This window comes from Megalopta genalis, chromosome 7 (assembly GCF_051020955.1).
Source record: "Megalopta genalis isolate 19385.01 chromosome 7, iyMegGena1_principal, whole genome shotgun sequence".
Taxonomy (NCBI): domain Eukaryota; kingdom Metazoa; phylum Arthropoda; class Insecta; order Hymenoptera; family Halictidae; genus Megalopta; species Megalopta genalis.
The window spans coordinates 16,982,496-17,000,143 of NC_135019.1; the positions used below are offsets into that span (position 1 = coordinate 16,982,496).

Sequence of the window (17,648 nt, forward strand, 5' to 3'; positions counted from 1 at the left end):
CGCGCTTTGGAATTTCCAATTTGACGATGGATTCGTATAAGCGAAGTGCAGTAGCTCTCAAGAAGCGATAAATTATTCATAGGTCGGGGACGATCATCAGGGGACTCTTTATGTAATGTAGAATTGTTGAAATAATTCTTTCAGCCGCGGGGCAGCTGGTTATTTAAGAGAGCTCTTTAAGAAACGACATTTCAAAGAGAAATCCTGCATTTAGACTTTTAGATTCAGCGGTCGCGCGCATCATACGTCGTACAAGACGTGAACGGTAATCGTAATTGTAACGAATCCCACTGAAATGTTCTCGAGCAAATATCAAGTGCGGTAAATCGTCTCGAATCGTCCTTCAGCTTGTAAACAAAAATGGACGATTCGTGTGGAGAAGGATTATTCGTGTCCCGCGGCTCGTTTTTGTGACCGTCGATCGTCAACAACGATAAAAACGAATAATCGCATCTCCTCTTTCCAAATCGTCCACTTTTGTTTACAAGCTGACCGACGATCGGAGAGAATTTACCGTATACAGGGTGTCCCAAAAATATCTCGCAATCCAAAAGTAGCGGGTTCCTCGGGTCGTTCGAAGCAACTTTTTCCTTTACAAAAATTTTCTCCGAGGCACCGTTAACGAGTTATTAACGAAAAACAGTGACCAATGAGAGGCGAGCTCGGCTGGCGCGAGGCGACCGAGCCAACGGCGCCAGCGGTCGAATCCCAGCTCAGCTGACGCGAGGCGACCGAGCCAATGAGCGGAACTGTTTTTCGTTAATAACTCGTTAACGGTGCCTCGGAGAACATTTTTGTAAAGGAAGAAGCTGCTTCAAATGATCCGAGGAACCCGCCATTTCCGGATTGCGAGACATTTTTGGGACACCCTGTATATTGTATTGGAAACACTCGGATCGGTCGAGTTGCAAATGAACGTGAAATACGTTCCCAGGCTTTCCATCGACGATTCGAACAGCCGAGAGTGTTTCACCAACGAGACGGAACATGAGCATGAACGCTGGGATCGGACAACGCAATCGGATCGCGGACCTTGGCCGCGTAACGGGTGACGAACGATCCGTCTTGATCCGACAAATCCGCGATCAACAATTAACGCGACCCGTTCGAACGAACGACGATTAGACGATTTTATACGGCGCGCCTGGTTAATTGTTGCTTTCCAGTACAGAAAAATGAAAACCAGCGCCGCTCGTTCCGCGATATCCGTATCGGGTACATCGGGGGAATCGGTGTAATCGGTGAGCAGCAGGCAAGGAACACGACATTTGCTCGAGAAAAGATCGAAGAAATTGGGGTCTGGACACGATAAGGTTGTCGGGAAAAAGAAGAATTGTAGCACCGTTCTGATCCGGTGTAGTCGACGGAGGGTCGAAGGTCCAAAGATCTGATAACCTGTAGCCGGTCCGGATCGATTCGCGTGCCTTCTGAACGGTCGTGACACGTGACTCCCTGACTCCCGACACGTTCGTGATGTTTGCTCAACTCATTGAAAAGTTACGATCGCGAATGCCGTTCTTGCCGCAAGTCCGTCGAGTCCGGCAACGATCTCGCGTGACTCGCGCGCTGCTCGCGTTAACGTTGCCGAGCTTCGATAACATCGCGATAATTAAACGAACCGTGGACTTGCAACTCACGTTCACAAGTCCTTTCGTTTTCGTTTTCGCTTTCCCTTCCTCGAATTCTCTTACGATGTCAACCGTATACGAGTGAATTATATACACAAATGTCTCTCTAATTGACGCTCAGATTGTCCACAAAAATGGACAATTTGGGAAGAGAAGATACGATTATTCGAGCCTTGTAGAACGTTTTTTTTATAGTTGTTGACAATTCGTGACTATAAAAAATGAACCGCGAGGCTCGAATAATCGTATCTCCTCTTCCCAAATTGTCCATTTTTGTACGCGATCCGAGCGTCAGTTAGGGAGACATTACTGTATAACGATAACTAGACCGCGGATTTTATGCATTTACAATGAAACGAATAGGCGAGACAAAAAATACTGAACAACTTAATCAACGTTATCGCGCTATTCTCGACCCGGTATAATTATTACAAGAGGCGGTCCGTTCTTATTAAATTTCTGATTCACGGAATCCACGCGGACGATTTCTATTTCGCATAAAGCTCCGCTGGTCTAATGATAAATTTAGACGTATTTGCATTACGTTTTTTCTATTCCATTATCTTTCCTGTTTCTATTGCACCACTCGCTCGCCGGCTTGCCGTTTTAAAAACTGATCCGGCCTTTACGTATCGTCGTCTCTAATTTACTTCTACGCCCGATGAACGATTTAATGGAAGAAATTAACATAACAAATGCAGTAAATCCTCCCCAATTGTCCTTCAAATTGTACACAAAAATTTGGGAAAAGGAGATACGATTATTCGAGCTCCTCGTTTTTATAATTGTTGACGATCGGTTAGCATAAAAACGAGCCGCAAGGCTCGAACAATCGTATCTCCTCGTTCCGTAATATGCAGTGAATTCTCCCGAATTGTCTCTCAGCTTGGGAACGAAAGTGGACAATTTGGGAAAAGGAGATGCGATTATTCACTCCTTGTTTTTATAATTGTTGACGATCGGCTACCATAAAAACAAGCAACAAAGCTCGTACAATCGTATCTCCGCGTCCCGTAATATGCAGTGAATTCTCCCGAATTGTCTCTCAGCTTGGGAACGAAAGTGGACAATTTGGGAAGAGGAGATGCGATTATTCATTCCTCGTTTTTATAATTGTTGACGATCGGCTACCATAAAAACGAACCGCAAGGCTCGAACAATCGTATCTCCTCGTTCCGTAATATGCAGTGAATTCTGCCCAATTGTCTCTCAGCTTAAGATCGAAAGTGAACAATTTGGGAAGAGAAGATGCGATTATTCGAGCCTCGCTCCTCGTTTTTGTAATTGTTGACGATCGGCTACCATAAAAACGAGCAGCAAGGCTGGTACAATCGTGTCTCCTCTTCCCAAATTGTCCACTTTCGTTCCCAAGCTGAGGGACAATTGGGGAGAATTCACTCAATACGACGATACTCATCGTTTACCAATTAGTTTGTTCTATCCGCTGCTCCGAACAGTCTCTCAATTTTCAATCGATCGATCCGCTGAGAGATTCTAGTGGGAAAAGAACAGCGTTCCGTCGAAAATGTTTCTAGACATCGACGCGGTCGAGGTAATCGACGCTTTCAATTGTCACCATCGATTCAGCGTACTCAGCACCATTTCGTTCTCGACTTGTTTGTTTTGGACAGTTGGCTGCGAGAGTAGCAGCCAAGTATGTGGCGTAGGCGGCAGCGGGCAGCCAATTGAAAATTGGGAGCAACGGCGATACTGTTTGCGGACTGATCGAAGCTGTAGAACCCAATTGGCCGCGGTAATGAAAAGGTGGGAGTATCGAAACTAGACGGTCGCCGGGAATTAGGCGTCTGAGAGGCTTAGCACCGTGGAGAGACCTCGGGTCAAGGTTTCCTCGGTACAGGTCAGACGAAACGAACGAACGTGCAACTATTTCGAAGCTGACCAAATGACGCACGTGCTCCCTTTCACCCCGTTCCGAAAACGGATACCCGTCGTTCCTTCGATTATTTTCGATAATGTCTCGCAATAATTGTTACTCCGAGCGACGCTGTTATCGGAAAGGGGGCAGAAAATGACGGGAAGTACGCGAGACCGCGATGATATCGGATAATCGTGCGTACAAAATGGTGATGCTCTTTGAAATGTTTGCCGAATCGGAAAGTTTACGCAGCGCGAAAACCAGGGGGATCGATAACCAGGGGATGTGCAACATGCCGGATCAACGGCAAAATTACCGAGCAGCTGAAAGGCAAGTTTTCGTAATCGATTGTCAACGGAATTAACGTATACGCGTTCAATTTCGAGCATAAACGCCGCGACACCGAACATCCGTTTCCAATTAAATCGTTGTTAACAAGAGCAAAAAGTCGAGAAAATATGTCCTCGGTTCTTCGGTCTACTACCGAGTGTGTGGATGCCGAGGCAACAGCATCGGTAACGTACGAAGCATGTTCGAGGTGGGAAGATCGGACATAGAATGGAACGTTCCCGGGAATCGAGGAAATAGGGACGGAAATTGGTCCATTAAAACGGTATCAAATCCGTCTCGAAATCACGTTGCATGCGTGGGCTCGATTTCCACGGCAAACCGCATTCCGCGAATTGCAATGCGATCGTTTCGAAGATGTCTCTCGATTCCTCGATCCGTCCGCGTAACCCGAAAGTTCGGCGTTCGATGCGCGACGAGACAAAAATCGGGCGGAAAAAAGAAACCGAATCCGATCCAACGCGGATCTTCGATCTCGGATTTCCGATATCCATCGTTCGTTTCCAATATGCCGCTTTTTTCGAGCTATTTTCAGCCCGTTTCGTCAGCCTCCGATTCGTTATCGTTTTCTGGCAAACGTGTGAAACGATCGGCACGAGTGGACGTCCGAAAACTGGCAATTCGACGGGTCGGTCGGAAGCGCGCGAAAGCCGTTTTAAGTTGCGAAAGGATAAGCCTGAATGACCAACCTGTTACTTGAAAGCTGCGAAGGCACCCGAGCAGTCGAGTGCGTTCTTTCCGACGACGACGGTGCTACGGAGCTCCCTTGCTCACCCCCGTGCTCTCCCCCGTGCTCTTCCCCGTGCTCTCGTATGTCTCCTATTTAGCTGCCCGTTCGAATTGATACGTGATTACAGCGACGACCGATTTATGCTCGATTTCCATGGTTCGCGACGACAATGTCCGTGCCAGGACGCATATGTTTTGCGACACGACGACGCGCGTACACGGTATCTGTCGGGTTTTCACGCGGATAATGTGCCCGCGGGCGCCTCTGTTCGATCGAAAATCGGGAACATAGCCGTCGAAACGATATGAAAAATAACGCGCAAAGAAAAGTTCCTCATGAACAAGCAATTCGAACGGATATCCCCGACACCCACGACAACGATATCGTCAGGCAGGCTGCCCGACTTGCACTGCCCGGGACCGGGACTCCCGTTTCTCCCACCGAGCGAACCACCCGCCGCCACCCTCCGACAACCCTCCGCCACCCGCCGCCACCCGCCATTACACCCTCCTACCCGACGCCCATTTTTCCCGGCTCTCCCGGCCCTCGTGTCTATCCTAGTTCTCCCCGGTTCTCCCCGGCTCGCCCCGCTCCACCCCCGTTGTCCCCGGTTTTTCCTGGCGCTCCTTATAACTAACTCACCCCTTACCAAACGCCGCTCTAACGTTTCCGTATCAGAGAACCTGCCATCGAGCGTGCACGCCGAAAAGCACGCCTACTCTACCCTACCGTGGCTGCGGCTCCGCTTTGAACTCGGAAGTCGAACCCTGAACGATACGATACGATACAATGTCTTCCTAGCTCCTCCCTTCGCTGGCTTCTGTTCTTATCGTTCGCAAGCCGGCCAGCAGCCCAACGCGCAAAACACGTTCGCTGTTTCGTATAAGAACACGGGTAAACTGTTCACTGTCCATCGAACGGTAAAAATCTCTTTAGGCACGGCACGTTGCGTTTCGATAAGCGACGGCAAGCTAATGACTACAGGGGGTCCCGAAAATGTCTCGCAATACGGAAATGGGAGATTCCTGAGGTCATTTGAAGCAACTTCTTCCTTTGCGAAAATTTTCTCCGTGGCTTCGTTTACGAGTTATTAACGAAAAACGGTGGCCAATGAGAGGCGAGCTCGGCTGGCGCGCGGCGGCCCGGTCAACGAGTGCACGGAGCCCAGTTCCGCTCATTGGCTACAGGGTGTCCTAAAAATGTCTCGCAATCTGAAAGTGGCGGGTTCTTCAGGTTATTTGAAGCAACATTTTCCTTTACAAAAATTTTCTCCGAGGCACCGTTAACGAATTATTAACGAAAAACAGTGAGCAATAAGAGGCGAGCTCGGCTGGCGCGCGGCGGCCCGGCCAACGAGCGCGCGGAGCCCAGTTCCGCTCATTGGCTCGGCCGTTTCGCGCCAAATGATCTCGCCTCTGATTGGTCACGGTTTTTCGTTGATAACTTGTTAACGAAGCCGCGGACTGCATTTTCGCTGAGGAAAAAGTTGCTTCGAATGACCCCAGGAATCCCCTACTTTCGGATTGCGAGACATTTTTGGGACACCCTGTACAATTTCGAATTAAATTCGAAATTTTCTATTTCTTCTCGGAATTGGTAATTTCATGTATCAAGATTTTGGAACAATCGTGTCATTATGAATGTGAAAAAGGATATTCTCCGCCTCGAAGTTTCCAAAACTGGGAACAGCAGTGTTAAAAAATGAGAATTTGAAGATTCTGTTTCTATTAAAATGAAGAAATCTAGAGGAAAAGGATCTGGAAATAGAAATACGCTTTTTGGATTGTTTATTCTACAATTAATTGTTCCGGATATTGCAATGGAAATAGGAAAATCCTATTCTGAGAAAGAGAAATTCTGAGAAATTCCTATTCTTTCCCAGAATAGGAATTTCCTGAGAAAGAAGCTGTTAGAAGTAGTATGGGAATTTGTAGGAAAGAAGAAAATTGTACCAACCAAAAGTATTATGGTTTGAATGACGCGCGGTAAAGTATCCGTCGGACTCGCTCGCTGCAATGCAAATCGCCACCATCAGGACTCTCTTCCTTTCGTTTTTGTCCCGTGGACATCACTGGTTTATGATAAAATTAGAGCTTAAAAAAATAAGATAAGAGTGAAGAATTGCTTAGGAGAATCCATTGCATCGATGGCAAACGATAAAATGAATAACAACACTGCGAAACATAATTAATTGCATTTTTAAGTTTGGATAATTGGCATGTTAATTAAATTTTTAAATTAATTTAATTTTGCGTTGTTGTTACAAAACATCGTTGCAGCAGATTCTCCTGAACAATTCTGTGTCTTAAGTTTACTTTTGGTTGCCTATTTTAGCAATAATTAATGTTGTTAAACGGACCTGCATTGAGCACACGTGGGCAATTAAGGCGTCTCTTTCGGAGAAAAAGCAAAGCTCCGTTCGATGTCCGTACAGCGCCAATTAGGGTAGTGGCGAAACGCTGAAACTGTTAGCCAAATTACCGACAGTCGATTTTTGCCAACAGTACGAGCGTCTTGCCACTACCCTAATTGGCGCGATACGGACCCCGAACGGAGCTTCAGTTTCTCTCCAAAAGAGGCGCCACAATAGCAACAAGTTTGGAAACAATAATGGCACAACCGGACAAACAAAATGTAAAACAATGGTATCGAACAGTTCGGTAGAATCAACAGCATCTGTGACGTATAAAAAATGGACGACATCAGAAAAGATCAACACGCTAGTCGATCAAACGTCAAGGAGCAATTAATTATGTTTCGCAATTTTGTCGCTGTTTTTTGGTTACTTCAAACTAAATTATTGATCAGCTAAGGCGTTTTGACACTGTTTAATACATGATCCTGATGTTAGGCTTTATGCAGCAGAGAATTCTTGCCAGGGTTGGGAGTAGGGAATATTAATTATATATATATACGAGATTGAGGCGTATATGAATAAATATGTAATCAAAGAGTAACAAATGTTTTTAAGGTTGATTACGTTAGGACAGATTTTTCAGTATGTAATCATTGCAGTTTCTCAACACCGACTGCATTTCTTCGTAGTGAGATGTTGTACATGCTTCTTCCAATTGTAACCATTTAAATGCTTGATGTTCATCGGACAATGTAACAGTTTTGTCGCGGTTTATCAGCTCCGCTAGCCAGTAAGTGACATTCTTTGGTTTCTCTTTCACTAGATAATTTATTTCTAGTTTTGAGTCTTCATAAATTTTTAAATCCGCAGCTAGCAAGCCTGCTTCCTCTTCGGTTTCACGGAGCGCTGTCTCCATTTTCGTTTCGCCGGGGTCTACATGACCTGTGACAACATAAAAAGCTCAATAGAATCGAGGCCTGCATTTGTCTTTCGATAGGTGTAAGCACAATTTTATATTCTTCAAAAGTCACGTTGAAAGTAACTAGTACATAATAAAAAGTAATATGTTATGATATAAAGTAACGCGATAGGTCGTTGGAAAGCCAATGGGTACGATTAATTTTTTCAGGCAAAAGGTTATGTATCAGAGATAAATCAGAGATAAATATCACGAAAATACAAGGCACGGACAAACGACAAACGTGATACAAACCTTTCGGCGGTGTCCAATGATGCTGGCCGTACGAAGTTTGCAATAACAGGTACTCGATGACCCCCTGAATTCGACGGAAAATAACAAATCCGCAAGCTTGACGTGCCATCCTATCTTCGATGCAGTTAACTTGCGACTAACGCAATTAGAGCGGGGCGGGGATAGGTCTATGATATATGTGTGAAAAAGAAATAACTGACCACTCCAATTGATAATTAGATCTTATCGATTCTTTGAGGTTCTTCCACATATTTCGAAACATGATATAAGAAGAGCGGATAGATAGCGCTAGTGTGACGTTGGGTGCGGAATAACTGCTGTCATTCAACGCAGGACATTGATCATATCCTCTCATTTTGTTACTAGGGAAAAACTACCTTGTCATATCTATAATTTCTTTAGAAAACCTGATATATTGTAGCTCTCAAGATAGTATACAAGTTCCGGATTTATACAAACACAAAAATTTAATCTAGTATTATACTTATTTGTACACAAATATTTTGCTTCTCTCATCTTTCATATTATATCATACATATTCCCAACTATAGATAGCAAACATAAGATAGCAAATTTTTGTATCAAAGATTTGTAGACCTAGGTGTCTAAAGTTGTTTTTTTTTTAATAAAAAAAAAGGTGGATAAATAATAGCAATGCATCTATGCACTTGAAAGCAACAATGCAATAGCGAAGCAGTGGATCTAGCGAGACATACTTCTTACGCGAGTATGGGCCCAGAATGTATTCACACTGTTATACAAGCTTTTTAAATTATAAAAGAGAAATTAATAGACAATATTTGCTTCGGATTCGTATGCATGGAATGTATCGATTCCTGATCGCCAATGGTGGGAATAAAAAATATTTATTTCGATATTGACACACACCTACACGAATAAATATATAATCAAACTGTTACAAATGTTTCTAAGGTTGATTGCGTTAGGACAGATTTTTCAGTATATTGTCATTGTAACTTCTCAACAGCTCCTGAAATGCCCTCAAACATGTTGTACATGCTTCTTCCAATTGTAACCACTTAAATGCTTGATGTTCATTCGACAATGTAACAGGTTTATCGTAGTTTATTAGCTCCGCCAGCCAGTAAGTGACATATTTTAATGTTCCTTTCCAACGATAATTTATTTTTTGTTTCGAATCTTCATAGATTTTTAAATCTGCAGCTAGTAAGCCTGTTTCCTCTTCGGTTTCACGGAGCGCGGTTGCAATTTCTGTCTCGCGGCGCATAACACCACCTGTGACCAGTGTATTCATAAGTATAAGTTACGCAAGGAGTGGGGGCTCAGACGACGCATGCGCACACGTCCCGTACAGCTGCGTGGGGCGCGTCTACCGCGCGAACGTTATAGTTCTGAACCACGATCAGAGGCCTTGCGTCGCGTCGCGTACGTAGTTAAGAATTATAATGCTCACCCGGTAGACGCACGATTCCGTTGTTCGGGACTCCAGACGCATGCGCCACCATCCCACTTCTTGCATGATTTCTTTCCTTCCATGCGCCGTCTATGACAATAATGTTACAGAAAAGCCGAACACAATTCTGGCTCGCACCTGTCCTTCGATAGATGTGGTGCGAGCACAATTTTATGCAGTCTCAAAAAAGCACATTGGAAGTAATTAGTAGTAAAAAATAGTATACCGGTTCGATTATGTTACAACGAAATGTAGAAGTTAAATCATAAACGAGGCAAGTCGCTGAAAAGCGAATGGGTATGACTAATTTTTTTCTGGTAACAGGTTATGGCATCATGATCGCGGAAATACAAGACGTGGACAAATGACAAACGTGATACAAACCTTTTGGCGGTGACCAATGATGCCGACGGCCCGAAGATTGCAATAGCAGATACTCGATGTCGCCCTGATTGCGACGGAACACAATGAAGCCGCAAGATTGACGTACCATCCTATCTTCGATTCTTTCAAGCTTTTCCACGTAATTCGTAACAAAAGTATAGAGGATAGCTAGCGCTGGTGTTACACTAGGTGTGGAATAACTGCAGTAATTTGACGTAGAACATTTTTCATATCTTTCTCGTATCTATAATTTCTTTAGATAATTTGATAGATTGTAAGCTGTCTCGAGATAATAGACAAATTCTGGATTTATATAAACACAAAACTTTAATCTAGTATTGTACTTCCTATTTGTACAAATATGTTGCTTCTGTTTCGTATTATATAATATTATAATATTATAATATTATAATATCATACATATTCCCAACTACAGATAAGATAGCAAATGTCTGTATCAAAGACTTATATAGACCTAGATGACTAAAGTTGTATCTTTTTAATAAAAAAAAAAACATTAAATAAATAAGTATAACGTATCTATATAGTTATCGAGCCAGTTACGATTTCAAAGCGGTGTTTCCAATTCTTGGACTTCGTCTTTGTACTTCCGAATTTTGTTTTTAATCGAACCAAATAACACATCTTAATCATCCGCGAACTTATTTCTACAGACTCATCGCCACCTTCCCGAATTTATTTATATTGTTCTCCAAAAGAATTCTGGTCATTCTTCGCCAAGCGTTTTTCCCTCCCCCCTCCCCCTCGGTGAATAATTGAATTTCAAACGACAACGAAATACAGTAAACAGATATATGCAACATTCGACGAAGATAAGTTTTTCTTTTTCAAAAGAAATTCTCCAAATTTCAAACTGTCCGTTGCTTGTATCTCCATGCCGGAAACGTCGTCATCATGGTCACGTGGCCGTTCCAGCGCGCGACTTTTAAAAGGAATCTCAGTTGGGAAACGATGCTTGTTACCATTTTATTAGAAACGCTTCTGCTACATTTTGTTGGCTAAATACCGATCACCAGAAAACACTTAGTAAAGCTGTATGTATGTATGTATGCATGTATGTATGTATATATGTATGTATGTATGTATGTATTAATGTACCTGTGTACGTTTGTATGCGTGTTGTATGTACGTGCGTACCTACAAATTGTTGGATGTATGCACACGTGGCCGCGTGTACGTAGGAATACGTAATTATACTTGAAAGCAACAATAGAACAGCGAGGCAGTGGACCCAGCGGGGCCGTTGAAGCTCCTTACGCGAGTCTGGGCCCAGGATTATTTTCATACTGTCGTATACAAGCTTCTCAAATTATAAAAGGTTAAATTAATATAGACAATGTCTGCCTCGGATTCGTGTGCATGAAATGTGTCGACCGCTAACCGGATTATTTTTGCGCTTTCATTCGGCGGGTTCGAGGTAAGAATTTAGTAAAAATCTCTAGCATTTCGCTGATCCCCTTCTTATCCCCTTTCCGCCGGTTCAATCGGATCCGATATTCGTTTCGTTGGTCCCAGAGGGTCCGCAGCTCCACCGTGCCGTCACCTTCAAGCACAGCCCCTCTCGTGTGCGCGCAGGGCGGATTCGGCTTAGCTGGATGGATGACGAGCCGTGTCGAAGCGGAAACGGGCTTTTTTTTTTAATCGGACTCGGAATCGATGGTCATCTTTTTCTGGCTTTATTACTTTCATACAAAAATTGGAAAAACTGTTTGCGGACCGGCGCGAACAGTGCGTCCCCTGTCGTCCGAAAGTTTCCCGATGTCATCCGTTCAGCTTTGGGCTAGTTGGGGAGGGGTTCGAGAGCTCGGGGATCGTTCGATTGTTCTTACACGTCGTGGGATAATTCGTTCGAGCGCATCGTCGTCATCCTGCCCGCGATTCTTCATCGGTTTTAGAAATCTTTACATCGATCCATTAGAGAGATAAGCTAACGACGAGCGATCGAACGAACGGCGAAGTGTTCTAGTTTACCGGCTTGTATAACGGACGTGTTTTCAATGTATGTGTACCGTGTATGTAAGCGAGAGTGTGTACGTGTACGTGCGTATGCGTGTGTGTGTGTAATACGTTGTTACAGTACCGTAGAATTTGTTTTCTCTTCTGCCTATACGCGCGTTTTACAGGCGTGAACCATCGTTTAAACGCTATTCGAAGGGTCTTATATCCATTGTAACATGAATTCGTTAACTGCTAAGGGTAAACTTTTTCTACATCGGTCGTGTCGGCTCGGGGTCGCGGCGATCCGGATCTCGATTAATTATACACTGACGCCCCCTTCGTTCGTTCCGGAGACCGTGCGTCCCCTTTTTGTTACGTTTGCTTCTCCGTGTACAGAAATCGATGCTGGTCTCGTTCGAGATCGCGTTTTGTTCGAGGTTTGCAGTCTGTTTTCGTACTCGAAAATCGAGAGATAGATGGAGAGACAGAGAGGGTGGGGAGGGGGGGAGTGGATATATGGAGAGACAGAGCGATAGAGCGGTGAAAAGAGGGATGCCCGAAGTGGTGCGTCACTTCGGGGCGGAAACCGGTTGCAGCGTGTTCGAAACCGCGCGTTTCAGGAGGGATGTGGGTCTTCGCAAGGTGTCGTAAAGTCGCGGTCTATCACTGTTTTGCGCGCGTACAATGTCATCGATCGATCGGTCCCGGAGATCTGGGATCTTTCTCTCCGCCGATCGGATCTCGCTAAAAGGGAATATACTCGGTCGAGGATACTTAGGTGCTATCAGTCGTTCTCCCGGAAAAGAGAGCCACTCGATAAGATAACTCGGCGCGTCGGATCGAAACGTTTTCCGCGATACGTTTTTCCCGATACAGAGCCTCCCGGAAAATTCAGGAGAGAAAGAAACGTAGCTTTGGAACTTTTTAGTTAAGAAATGGACGAAAATTTCTCACCAAGGAAACTCGAATTGTTGGACCGAGCGACCTGTGTACGAAGGCTACACGATCGAAACGGTCGCGATGGAAAATTGTTTCGAATTATTCCGAATTAATTGTTACGAGAGAACCGGAATCTTTTTTTGTTCCAACAACGAAGAAAACTTCGATTATCGCGTCCGAACTCTCTTTACGGGAGCTGAAGCAATGCACCGTGGAATCACGTAATTGTTGCGCCCCTCTCGGCATTTTAAAGCCACAGAGAGCGCGGCTCGAATCGCACGGGACCCTTTGTATTTTTTTTTTGTTTTTTGTTTTGGTATATCTGGTATTTCAGCATGTGTCTCTGTGTGTGCGTGTACTTGGCGTGTGTATGCGCGCGCAAACAGCGCGTGTTTAGAAACGTGAAAAAATGATTCGTGTTCCGTATTTATTTAAATAAATTAGTGATTGCCTATAAGTAATTTACTCGAGATTAATCTTAGGCAAATATAAAAAGTTTCGCGTTAACTCGATTATCCCGAGATGCATTTCCATTCGTTCGTTTTCTCCGTATCCGTGTTCGTGGTTCTCCTCTTCTTCAGTATTCCGGTGCGTCTTCCTCTTCGAATCATCTCTTCGTCTTCCTCGCCGGCTTCCGTCCTCTTCCGTTCCCGTTTGTCTTTTTCTCGTCCTTCCGTATGGTCCTTCTCCTTGGATTCTCCGTTTCTTCGTAACTCCTCGCGTACGCGTTTTCTTTTTTTTTCCCCCGTTTTATATTCGTGTGTTCTTGGTGTGTGAGGCTTTCATTTTTATTTGGTTAATTTAGTACCTTTCGTATATTATATTATTTATATACACCAAGTCTCTCTAGAATCGCCTCTACATTTACAATAATTCCTAATTTAGTTTTCATTCAACCGCGAATACATTTGCGAATAAAAGGTTAAATAGCGTAATAGTGTATAGCCAATTACAATACTTAAATATAATCCTTACATGGTACTCTTTCGTAGAAACAACAGATCTCGTTTATCGACGATGTCGTGCGCGCGTGCGTGTTTTGTTGGGTATGGCTCCGGACACTCCCTTCTTTCGCGTTATCATCGGTTAATCAATCTCCCAAGCTTATTTTTTCTTTTCTCTTCGTTACGGAGCGAAGTACTTGTGTGTTTTACTCGAACGTGTTACGAGTAGAATCGCTCGACGACGATAATCCCTAAACAATGTTTAAATAATAGTGTTTCTGTTCTTCTATCATCTTCGATCTCGATCTTATATCGTGTCTTAACATTATTTGTGTACTATGCGTAGAAATAAAAATAAAAATAAAAATAATAATAATAATAACAATAACGATAGTAGTAATAGTAGTAGTAGTAGTAGCAGTAGTGGTAGTAGTAATAGTAATAACAATAAAATAATAATAATAATAATAGTAATAAACGTAATTATAATTATCGATACGCATCAATTAATTGGCTAACGTCTGCAAAGGGTTGGATACCATTAAACTTGCGATAAAAAGAAAAGGAAAAAAGAAATGGTGGTGGGGGGGGGGAGGGGATTCGGGAGGAGAGGTGATAAAGTATCGTAAAAATATTCGAAAAATGTAAGATATCGTCTTGGGGGGGACGCGATGCACCGAAATACGTTCGCGGCCCATCGAAAACGGCTGTGGTTTTTCACATTTGAACGCTGAATGGATGATCGTTATTAAATGTCGCGAAGGTAGTTTCGTTTAAAGGGCTGTATAATCCTACGCGTTCACCTTTACAACAGGCTCCCATTTTGTTCGAGATGCGTGATCGGTTTTTATGTACAAACAGAGACCTCTTTTCTTCGTTTCACCGTGAACGTTCCGAGGCGCACCCGCGCGTCTCGCGTTCTCGCACAGACACAAACAAAAAGAAAGGCTCGTTTCGTCCACTCGTACGGCTGGTGGATCGTTGGTTGGTGCGCGTGTGTACGATAATACGCGTGTCTCGTCGAAGGAAACGTGTCCGTAATTTTTTCTCTTGAACCGGCCGACGTGTCTCCACGGCCGTCCTCCGACCACCGAACAACAGCTGTGCGTACACGTTCGATCGTCTCTTCACTGCATGAACTTTTCGCGCAACTTCTTTCCGCACTGCACCGCACCGTATCGCATCGCATCGTATCGTATCGCATCGCATCGCATCGCATCGCATCGCATCGCATCGCATCGCATAGCATAGCATAGCATCGCATCGCACCGAACCGCAGCACCCCGCGCACCATCGTATCCCCGATTTATACGTCTCGTTCCTCTTGCGTCACACGCGGAAAAAGATTTCCGGGCGTGTCTCGTTAAATACGCGTGATTAGGCACAGTTGAAGTACAATGAAATCGTGTGTCTCCCGTTGGATGGTATCGCGTGCGAACCTGGCGATACCGAAAGCGAGAAGAAAGGAGAGAACGACGCGCCGCGCCGCGCCGCGCGAAATAGAACGCGGCGAGAAAAAGGAGGAGGGGAGAACGCGTCGCGATCACAAGCGAGAAAGCGAGAGAGAACTTGCCTCGAACTAAACTAGAAGAATCGCAGCAGTGCCCGCTTGATGCTCGCATTCCACGCGAAAAAAGTCTCGCCGAAGTCTTCGCGGGCTGTCCCCGCTGGCTCGTGGGACCGCCCGCGCACCGTTTCCCCGTTCCCATTCGCATTCGGCGTCCCCCACTCTAGGAGCGAGCGAGCGGAGGGGGAGAGAGCGGACCGCCTACCCGGGCCCGAACGCTCGCGACACAGCCCCGAGTAAGTCCCAAGAGAGAGTGCGACCATCGAGCGGGCACTCCGATCTTGCTTGAACGCGTGCGTGCACCGAGACGACATCGATTTACAAAGTACAGTGTTCCCTCGTTAGCGTCACGGCCCGCCGGAATCGAATCGTCAGCCAAATACAAAGCAAAGTACCGTGTCCCCGCTGTCTTTAATAAACGTCTCGTCCGCTACATCGATGATAACGTCTCTCCTCGTCAGCGCGCGACGCGGGACGCCTAACCGAGGGAATACTGCGATAGTGTGAACGCGCGATACGCTGTGACTGCGACGATCCTGTCCTCCCGCCGACGTACACGCGGATCCCGGCGTGTCCCGGGGTGTCCCGGGATTCTTGTGCGATTCTGCGACCGTGCGAGCCTGCACGAGGTACTTGGTTCGGTTTAACGGGGACCCTTCGGCGACCCCTTGGCGACCCCTTTCGACGGGGAGAGAGAGAAAAACGGGAACAAACGGGAGCAAAAAACGAGAGCAAACGGTCCGCGTGTACGACGCGGGCGAGGAGGGACGCGCGCGGGTTTTCAGCTTCTCGTCACCTGGTCTCTTCGTCTCCGCGTCTCTTCGTCTCCACGTCCCCGCGCCTCCTCCTCCTCCTCCTCCTCCTCCTCGTTCCATCGGGCCTCCTTCCTTTCTTCTCTGTCTCGCAAACGTACGCAACGTCGTCCCCCGTCCCCCCCGGCTCTCCACAGCCCCCAAATCGCACTCGAACTTTTATATATCCGGCATCCTCTCGGGCTCCTTCGTCCCGCGCGGCGAACACGGTTCAATTCGCGAAACCTAAGACCGACAACCTGGTTCCGAATTTGGCACTCGGGAGTATTATTCTGTAAATATACACGTTACGTACATACGTATATACATACATACGATATGCGATATGCGTATACATACGTACGCGTACATGTATACACGGTAATACCATGACGTGTTCAGCCATGTAAGTATGTAAATAGATCACAGTGTCCCAGCAGCTGTTTTCACCGACAAAATGTTACGTGCGCACACGGCCGAGCTGCGTGGATCGTTGCACCGCGTTGCACGCAGAGGACCGACGATGATCGGCGAGAGACCACGCCCGTTCGTAATCACGGAGAAAAAGAGAGAGAGAGAGAGAGAGAGAGAGTGTGTGTGTGTGAGAGAGAGAAAGAGAGAGAGAGAGAGAGAGAGAAGCTCCGTTCGCCTCGGCAACGTTTCGACTGGGACCCGGCGCGCGAACGAATCGACATTCTTAAGACGGAGAGAGATCGTTTTTTCCCTTTTCTTTTCATTTTCTTTCGTTTGACCGGCTCTTAGACAAAGATTTCACGGGTGTCGGACGGGGGATCGGAGTCAATGTCGGTGTCGGATGCGGAGCTCGGGTCGAGATCGAGGTCGAGATCGAGATCGGACTCGGTTTCATCGGAATCGAAACGAAAGCTCAAGTCCCAGAAGAAGGAGGAATAGAGAACGTCGTGGTCGTCGGTGGCTGCGAGGAGTCCATGCGATCGGTCAGGAGGGCGTTATGGGTTGTTGGCGCGGGCTGCTATGGAGCCAGTCGTCGGCAGTCACAGCTTCAGTTCGTTCGCAATCTTGCTGGCAATATTTTTAAAACCGATCGACGTGCCCGAGATGCGTTTGAAACGTACGCCGTTCAGCGATAGTCGTGGCAGTTTACAAACTTCGATCTCCCATTGCACTTGGCTGTCTGTCGCCGCGTCGCCGTGCGCGCACAGCAGCAGGAACCTTTCGCGCTGTTCGTACTGACATTTATTGGCGTCCAGTACCTGAAGCGATCGACAAACCGTTAGTAAAGACAAGACAGATCCGCTCGCCGCCGGTGCTCGGCGGATGGGTGATCAAGCCGATCGTGCGCGATCGAGCGCGATCCGGAGAGAAGCTCGGTTATACGAACGAGCCGTAACAAGAGCCGGCCCGCTCGAACACGATCGATCCGGTTCAAGCCGATTCGAGCTAATCCCGTTTGCTTTCGCGGATATTACCGCGACGCGATCGCAACGAACAACTTACTT

The 17,648-nt window shown here is 45.9% G+C and overlaps 4 protein-coding genes and 1 long non-coding RNA gene across 21 annotated transcripts in view; 1 reads left to right on the forward strand and 4 right to left on the reverse strand.

Moving 5' to 3' along the window:
* Fife (regulating synaptic membrane exocytosis protein fife) overlaps positions 1-4,985 on the reverse strand; it is a 57,040-nt gene extending 52,055 nt beyond the window's left edge. For all 4 annotated transcript variants that reach the window (XM_076523893.1, XM_033472737.2, XM_076523895.1 and 1 more), the window contains exon 1: positions 4,542-4,985. The gene's annotated coding sequence lies outside the window, so the exon portion shown is untranslated. The remainder of the gene's footprint in view (positions 1-4,541) is intronic.
* A 2,516-nt stretch (positions 4,986-7,501) lies between these two features.
* Positions 7,502-8,284, reverse strand: Apf (purine phosphoribosyltransferase family protein Apf). Its single transcript, XM_033472668.2, has 2 exons — positions 8,152-8,284; positions 7,502-7,880 (listed from the first exon to the last, which is right to left on the reverse strand). Exons 1-2 carry the CDS (start codon positions 8,258-8,260, stop codon positions 7,564-7,566), a joined length of 426 nt encoding a protein of 141 aa, XP_033328559.1. The 5' UTR covers positions 8,261-8,284; the 3' UTR covers positions 7,502-7,563.
* LOC117221591 (uncharacterized) lies at positions 7,809-10,513 on the forward strand. 2 transcript variants are annotated; one of them, XR_013033937.1, is made up of 3 exons: positions 7,809-7,937; positions 8,068-9,786; positions 9,911-10,513. It is a non-coding gene; the product is annotated as an uncharacterized LOC117221591 (long non-coding RNA). The 2 variants fall into 2 exon arrangements; XR_004490533.2 differs by having other exon boundaries at positions 8,068-10,513.
* LOC117221590 (bis(5'-nucleosyl)-tetraphosphatase [asymmetrical]) lies at positions 8,999-10,104 on the reverse strand. Of its 2 annotated transcripts, XM_033472669.2 has the most exons (3): positions 9,971-10,100; positions 9,587-9,676; positions 8,999-9,408 (listed from the first exon to the last, which is right to left on the reverse strand). In XM_033472669.2, the coding sequence occupies exons 1-3, from the start codon at positions 10,077-10,079 to the stop codon at positions 9,095-9,097; spliced, it is 513 nt and encodes a 170-aa protein (XP_033328560.2). In that variant the 5' UTR covers positions 10,080-10,100; the 3' UTR covers positions 8,999-9,094. The 2 variants fall into 2 exon arrangements, with proteins under 2 accessions (XP_033328560.2, XP_076380066.1); XM_076523951.1 differs by lacking the exon at positions 9,587-9,676 and having other exon boundaries at positions 9,971-10,104.
* Positions 10,514-13,281: 2,768 nt separating the features above from the next.
* LOC117221585 (serine/threonine-protein kinase MARK2) overlaps positions 13,282-17,648 on the reverse strand; it is a 135,380-nt gene continuing 131,013 nt past the window's right edge. For all 12 annotated transcript variants that reach the window (XM_033472653.2, XM_033472654.2, XM_076523944.1 and 9 more), the window contains one exon: positions 13,282-17,402. In XM_033472653.2, coding sequence (XP_033328544.2) covers positions 17,184-17,402 — 219 coding nt within the window. In that variant the 3' untranslated portion in view covers positions 13,282-17,183. The remainder of the gene's footprint in view (positions 17,403-17,648) is intronic.